The following is a 7,567-nucleotide window of genomic DNA, read 5'->3' as shown; positions in this document are numbered from 1 at the left end:
CAGCTCCTCCGGGCTATGCTGCCGGGGGGGGCCGGGGCACGGCGGAGCCTTCCGTGCGCTTTCCTGGGGGGGGGAGAGGGCTGCTGGGGGGTGCCGGTGGTGCTTGGCTTGTCGGGGCTGTTCTTTTTTATTTTTCCTTGAAAATAAATAAATAAAAAAGATCGGAAAACGGTCTGTCCTGAAGCTCTGTGCTAAGTTCCTTGCATTTATTGGGATCCCCAAAGCCGTCCGGGAGAGACAAGGGGGGGAAAGGCCGGGCCGGGGGGGGGCTGAGGGGGCTGTGCCGGGCGCCGCTCCCCGGGCCGGGGCTTACCTGGGGCCGCGGCACCGCGCTCCTCGCATTCACCCGCACTGCCTCATTTCCTACGTGTTCTTATGCTAACGCCCGCAACCGTTAAGTCGTTAACACCTCGGGAAAAGAGGAAAAAAAAAGAAAAAGAAAAAAAAAAAAAAGGAAAACAAAAAGAAAGAGAAAAGGAAAAAAAGAAAAAAAGAAAGAGAAAAGGAAAAAAAGAAAAAGAAAAAGAAAAAAAAGGAAAAAGAAAAAAAATTAAAAAAAGGAAAAAGAAAACAAAAAGAAAAAAAAAAGAAAAAAGGAAAAAAGGAAAAAAGAAAAGAAGGGGAAAAAAGGAAAGAAAAGACAGAAAAAAGGGGGGAAAAAGGGAAAAAAAAGGTGGGGGAAAAAAAGAAGAAGAAAAAAGGAGCCGGCTAAAAGCCTCTTTATTTATAGTTTCCCTTTGTTATTTTACGTCTTTTTTATTTCTCCCTGCACCTAATGGGATGGATCAATCAATAGCCGCGCTCTGATCTTCCGCTCCCAGCTGGTGCTGCCGGTGGGAAAAAAAAAAAATGGGAAAAAATAAAAAAATAAAAAGGAAGGAAAAAGGGAAAGGAAAGCGCCCGGGGGGGGCTCCCGGAGCTCGGGCTCGCCGGGTCCCCGCGCTCCGGGCCGGGATCGGCGGCCGCGGAGGGCGAGGAGGAGCCGGGGGCTGCCGGGGGCTGCCGGGGCCCGACGGGGCGGGCGGCGGCGGTGTGAGCTCAGCGGGCTGCGGCGTGACGTCACGGCGGGGGAGCGTGACGTCACGCGGTCACGTGGCGCCGCCTCCGAGTATATCTTTAACGGGAAAGTAATCGATCAGGCAGTCCGGCCCGCCGCGCCGCCACGCTGCCCGGCGAGGGCCCCGCGACGCCCTCCGCGGCCTCCCTCCGGCCTCCCTGAGCTGCCTCCCGCCCCCCCGTCCCCTCCCTCCCTCCCTCCGCCCTCCGAAAAAAAAAAAAAAAAAAAAAAAAAAGGAGAAAGGAAAAAAAAAAAAAAAAAAACAAGAAGAAGAAGAGAGAAAGGGGGGAGAGGAAGGGCAAAAGCAGCCCCGCGGACGAGCGGTGCGGAGCGGGGAGAGGAGCGGTGGAGCGGAGGGCGCCCGGAGAGCCCCGGCGGCCCCCATGCCCGGCGGGCACCCGGCGCGGAGGGCGGCTGGGAGCAGCGGAGCCGCCTGAGCCCCGATGCCCGGCGGCGGGAGCAGCCGGAGGTGACCGGGCCGCAGCCGCCGGAGCCCCGAGGGCGGCCCCGAGCCGCCGCCGCCGCCGCCGGGAGAGGAGGAGCGGGCGCGGCCCCCCCATGCCCCGCGGGGGCGGCGCGGCGGGCGGCAGCCGGGCCGCTCGGGTGTAGCGGCGGGCGGCGGCGCTCGGAGGAGCCGCGGAGGGGAGGCGAGGGGGAGGCCCGCCGCCGGGGCCGCCCCGGGGCCGCCGCCGCCGGGAGCGGGCGGGGGGCCCCGTCGGAGGCGCGGGGATGACCCTGTCGGGAGGCGGCAGCGCCATGGCCGGGCAGAGCGCGCTGGCGGCGGAGGACGTGGACATCGACGTGGTGGGCGAGGGAGACGACGGGCTGGGCAAGGAGAGCGACGGCGAGGCCCGCAGCCCCGGGGCGCCGCCGCTGGACGGGGCGGCGGAGCCGGCGCTGCCCGCCGAGGTGGGAGCCGAGAGCGGCAGCAGCGGCAGCGGCAGCCCGGCCCCGGCGGGCCCCGGCGGAGCGGCCGAGGGCGGCAAGGGGGGCGGCGGCGGCGGCGGCGGCGAGGACGGGGCGAGCGGCGCGGCGGCGGCGGCGGCGGGGCAGAGCAAGCCCAAGAGCAGCCTGGTGAAGCCGCCCTACTCGTACATCGCGCTGATCACCATGGCCATCCTGCAGAGCCCGCAGAAGAAGCTGACGCTGAGCGGCATCTGCGAGTTCATCAGCAACCGCTTCCCCTACTACCGGGAGAAGTTCCCCGCCTGGCAGAACAGCATCCGCCACAACCTCTCGCTCAACGACTGCTTCGTCAAAATCCCCCGGGAGCCCGGCAACCCGGGCAAGGGCAACTACTGGACGCTGGACCCGCAGTCCGAGGACATGTTCGACAACGGCAGCTTCCTCCGCCGGAGGAAGCGCTTCAAGCGGCACCAGCAGGAGCACCTGCGGGACCAGACGGCGCTCATGATGCAGGGTTTCGGTGCCTACGGCCTGGCCGGGCCCTACGGCCGCCCCTACGGGCTGCACCCCGGCGCCTACCCGCACCCTGCGGCCGCCGCCGCCGCGCTGCAGTACCCCTACATCCCCCCCGTCGGGCCCATGCTGCCGCCCGCCGTGCCGCTGCTGCCGTCCAGCGAGCTGAGCCGCAAAGCCTTCAACTCGCAGCTCGGCCCCAGCCTGCAGCTGCAGCTCGGCAGCCTGGGAGCCGCCGGCTCCATCGTCAAGTCGGAGCCCAGCAGCCGCCCGTCGTTCAGCATCGAGAACATCATCGGCGGCCCCGCCGCCAGCTCGGCGGCCGGAGCCCAGACTTTCCTGCGGCCGCCCGTCACCGTGCAGTCGGCCCTAGTGGCCCACCAGCCGCTGGCACTCGCCCGGACCACCGCGGCCATCGCCCCCATCCTCAGCGTGCCTACCAACATCATCGCCGGCCAGTTCCTGCAGCCTGCTGCCCCGGCCACCGCCGTGCAGGCCAAGTGGCCGGCGCAGTAGCCCAAGTGGCCGGCCCGGTAGCCAGGGTGGCCGGCCAGGTAGCCCAAGTGGCCGGCCCGGTAGCCCCCGGGTGGCCGGCTCGGTAGCCAGGGTGGCCGGCCCGGTAGCCCCAAGGTGGCCGGCCCAGTAGCCTAAGCGGCCGGCCCGGTAGCCCCGCCGTGCCCCTCGAATGGATGGATGGACGGACGGACAGACGGCCGGCCGGCCGGACAGACAGACAGACCGCTGCCGGCAGCGCCTGCCGCTGCTTTTCGGGCTTTTTATTTTTCTAAAGAGGCGAAAGGACGGTCGCGACCAGCAGCCGCGGGCTTTCACTTTTTTTGAAGGTTCCGGCGCTCCGAGCGGTTTTATCCGAAATAAGCGAGAGAACGAAAAAAAAAAAAAAAAAAAAAAGAACGGGAAAAAAAATGTATAAAGAAATAAGCGGGGGAAATTTTAAATATTAAACGAACGAACAGCAGCAACAGCGAGAAAAAAAAATTGGAGACGAAAAGGAAAAAAAAGGAGGAAAACGCTGTCATTCTATTATAGAAGTCTGTTTATATATGAATGAATATATGTATTCTAAATGTTATCCCTTCGTGTTGTACACAACTTTGTAAATAAATTTTTAAAACGCTCTGCCCGGCTTTGTCTGACAGGCGCGGCGGCGGCGGCTGCGGGGCCGAGCGGAACCGAGCCGGGCTGAGCCGTTCCGAGCCGGGTTGAGCCGAGCTGTGCCGTGCTAAGCCGGGCTGAGCTGTTCCGAGCCGTGCCGAGCCGAGCCGGGTCCGGGTCCCACCGCTCGCTGCGGGGCCGGCATCGCCGCGGCTCCCCCGTGCTTTGACTCCCGGCCTCGCCTTGTTTTCCCCCAAAATTTCTTGAATTTTTTCGTGCCCGACCCGGCTCCGCGCGGCGGTGCGGCGGGATGCTGGCCGTTCCCGGCCGGCACAGGCACGCTTCGGGGAGGCTTTCGCGGCTGTTTGGGGGGGAATTGGTTTTAAATAAAACGCCGGGGCCATCCGAGAGCCAAATAAATCTAGGATTTATTTGGGGGAGAATAAAAAACGAAAAGCCGTGCCCATGCGGGGTCCGAGCGCGGCTCTTTCGTTGGAGGGAGAAGTGCTGGGGAAGCGGCTCGGCGTGGCGGCGGCAGGGAACGGCCTTTCTCACCTAAATCCCGGCAACTAAGTTTGGAGGGCGGCTGCGAAAAATGTACATTTCTGGGCGTTTTCGTGGCTAAAATACAGCGACCGCCGAAAGGAGAAAATAACCGCAGCGTTGCAGGATTTAAAGCCCGGCTGCGGAGGGGCTCGGGCTGGCGAAGGGAAGGCGAGACCTCGGCGCTCGGCACTGCCCGGGCTCGCTGCTTTATTCTCTCCCTGGCGAAACGTTTGGGTTTCGTCGGTGCTGGAAGCCTCGGTGGATTTTGTTCGGGCCCTAGAAAGCGGCTGCGGCTGCGGGGGGAACGGGCGGCGGGCGCTGCGAGAGGAGCCGAGAGCGCAGCTTGGGGAAAAAGGGGGAAAAAGGGCAAAAAAACGGCAAAAAAAAAAAAAAAAAAAAAAAAAGTCCTTGCTTTCCTGGTGAGGAGTAAATATTATTTCTTTCCTAAGTCAATATTTACACCTCTGCATATATGCTCCCAGATAAAGGAGGGGCTGGAAGTTTGCAGGCAGGGAGCCGCCGGACCGGGCACGGAGCGGGCACCGGGGGGGGCCCCCCTGGTCCGGGAGAGCCCCGCGGGCCGTCGGCGTGCTGCGGCCATAAAAGTCGCGGGGAGTTTCACAGTTGTGTCTGGCTAATCGGTTTTACACAAACAGCAAATGGTACGTGATGTGGGCAACACGCGCGGGGGTTATTGCTATATTTAGCGGATCCCCCTGGGAAAAGAGGAAGGAGCCTCTGCTTGAATTCGCTTCTCGGCTCAAGAAGCTGCTGATCCAGGGCTTCCAAGTGACACTGGATAACAGGGGCTCATTCCATTCCCGAGCCTTTGTTGCTCAGAAAATCGCTCGCTCATATTTCCGCGCATAGCAGCAATACCTCGGGCTCGGCATCTGCGCTCCGGGCCCGGCGGCGGGAGCTGCTCGGCGCTGCCGGCGACGGCAGAACCGGCACCCTATGTCCCCCTCTCCCTCCCCGGCTGCCCTTCGTCCCCCGGCACCTCCGTCCCCTCTTCCTCGCCTTCCCGACAGCGGCCGGCAGCACCCCCGGTGCCGCAGCATCGCGGGGAAGGGGCGGCGGCGGCTGCCGGGGCCGGGGCCCCGCGGGCAGGTGAGGGCTCCCCGGGGGGGTGCAGTGCCGGCACGGGGCCTGCAGGGGGCGCGGGGACCGGGAGCCCCCCCCGTAACCTCCCCCGGGGGTCGGGACCCCCCCTCCGGGGAGCTGGGAGCATCCCCGCGGTGCGGGGCCGGGCTGGGCATCCCCCGGGCACAGAGCGGGCGGCGGGGCGCGGGGGGCAGCAGAAAGCCTTTTTCTTTCTTTTTTTTTCTTTTTTTAATTATTTTTTTTATTTATTTCTCTTCCTTTTCCTTTCCCAGCCCCGTGTGGCCAAACTGGACGCGGCCGCTGACCGCTGACGGATGTTCCGAGCGCCGGTGCGCTCTGGGGCGCACGGGGGAGGAAGGGGGGGGCCGCCCTCCGCACAGCTCAACCCCGGCCCCGACCCCCGTGGCTTTTTGCTGGGGTGGCCGAGACCCCGCTCACACCTCCCGTGGGAGCTCGTGGGCCGGAGGGACCCGGTGCGACCCCCCCGAGCCGCCCCAGGAGGGCGCGGAAGATGCGCGGAAGATGCGCGCCCGCGGCTCCGGCCGCCGCAGCGTCCTCGGAGCCGGGAGGGAGCAGGGCGGCGTTCCGGGGGACTCGCGGTGAATTTACGTTGTGGCAGTCCTAAAACATAAAGCGTTATGTACTTAAAAGACACAGAGCATAGGTATTACACCCACCGAAAGTATTTTAAGTCAGTGAATGTTCAATGTAGCAGGTAGAGATGAACTTAGCACGTCTCCCCGACTGAGCTGGGAACAGACTCCTCAGCCATAAAATGCACTTAACAGTCTATTTAATAGTGGCGAGGTCCTTGAAAATGCAATATCCATGCTAATCTCGCCTTTTTTTTTTTTTTTTTTTTTTTCCTAAATCAGAAATGAAAAATAGGTCAGCAAGGCAGAACCTTCCCCTCCCGTTTAAAACGTGACATTTCGTCTGTTGGAAGAGCTGAGCAAACTTCAGGAATTCGGGCTCGGGGAGCGGGCGCCGCGCAACTCGATTCGGATCGGGGAACGGGAGGGAGCTTTGCTCCGGCCGCAGATCCGGAGTGCCGGGGGGGCTTTGCCTCGCCTCTACTCGGCTTTCCATCACCCCAGGAGCCAAGGGAAGGCAAAGAGGCGGCTGAGCTGCCTGCAAAGGGTTAAGGAAAGGCGTTTGTCCGCTCCTTATCGGCTTCTCTCTGCTGCCGGGAGCCGAACGGCAGCCGCTTGCCGGCTCTGCCCCGCTGCTCGATGCGCCCGCGCTGCCTTTCCCAGCCATTGATCCGCTCAAAGTCACCGCAGAAATGCTGGTGACAGGGACTCGATTCCAGGCGACGCGACCCGGTGCAAGTATTTCGGGGGCGTTCGATAAAAAAGCTTTTTTTTTTTTTTTTTTTTTTTTTTTTTTTCCCGGGAAGGGAACGATCGCACCTCGAGACCAGGCGGGCTGCGATAACTGGGAGGATGGGGGTGCGGGACGGGGACGGGACGGGGACAGGGATGGGGACAGCTGAGGACAGTAACGGGGCATTTCTAACAGGTTTGGGGCTCCCAGCATCTGGAGAGGGCGGTCAGCTCAGGGGGATTTGGGTTTGCTGCCCACACAACCCCCCGAACTCCCCGTCTCTCCATCCCTCCCTGCTGGGGTGACGCTGGAAGGAAATTTCCCCAAATGCTGAGGTGACTGCAGGTGGAGAGACACCGACATCTCTAAAAATTTGCTCTCAGTTGGCAAACAGCTGGGGTTAGGGAAATCTGCGACCTCGTTGCGTTGGAAAAACCTGAAGGGAAAAAAGCGATCTCTGGTGTCACGCAGTACTCAACCCGATTTCATAATAATCATATTGTCCGATATCCGTATATTTTGAAAATAACCCGTAAATGTTAAAAAAATCTACGGAGAATTTTGTTTTCCTACAATCTCTTAATTTTAAACCCTAATATTTCAAGTGATCAGGTGCTTCTTGACCACACTTCCATTCTGCAGCGCTTGGTTTTAAACAGGTTGGGTTTGCGCCGTAATTTTTGGTTAGCCCTGAACTGGTCGGGCAGTCGGACTCTCTGTGGGTCCCCTCCAACTGAACTAATAGTATTTATTTATCTATTTATTTATTTATTTACTCTAAATCCCTTAAAAGTTTCCGTCCTGGGATTCCAGCCCAAGGAGAGCACGGGCACCAGTTGTTGTGGAAAGTCACGAAAGTCTGAGTATGTGGTGTTGATTTAAATATGTATATATATATGTGTGTATATATATATGTGTGTGTGTGTGTGTGTATATATATATATATATATAAGTTTTCTACTAAATTGGATGTCCTGATCTCAGTTAGACGTGGAAACTGAG

General features: G+C 60.5%; 1 protein-coding gene across 1 annotated transcript; it reads left to right on the top strand.

Annotated features, from left to right (window-relative positions):
• The first annotated feature begins 1,654 nt into the window (after window positions 1-1,654).
• Window positions 1,655-3,095, top strand: FOXD3 (forkhead box D3). The gene has a single exon (XM_084290958.1). The coding sequence runs from the start codon at window positions 1,787-1,789 to the stop codon at window positions 2,990-2,992; it is 1,206 nt and encodes a 401-aa protein (XP_084147084.1). The 5' UTR covers window positions 1,655-1,786; the 3' UTR covers window positions 2,993-3,095.
• Window positions 3,096-7,567: the final 4,472 nt, after the last annotated feature.

Source organism: Netta rufina, assembly GCF_964035555.1.
Source record: "Netta rufina genome assembly, chromosome: 8".
NCBI lineage: Eukaryota > Metazoa > Chordata > Aves > Anseriformes > Anatidae > Netta > Netta rufina.
This window is presented reverse-complemented; position numbering and strand designations above follow the sequence as displayed.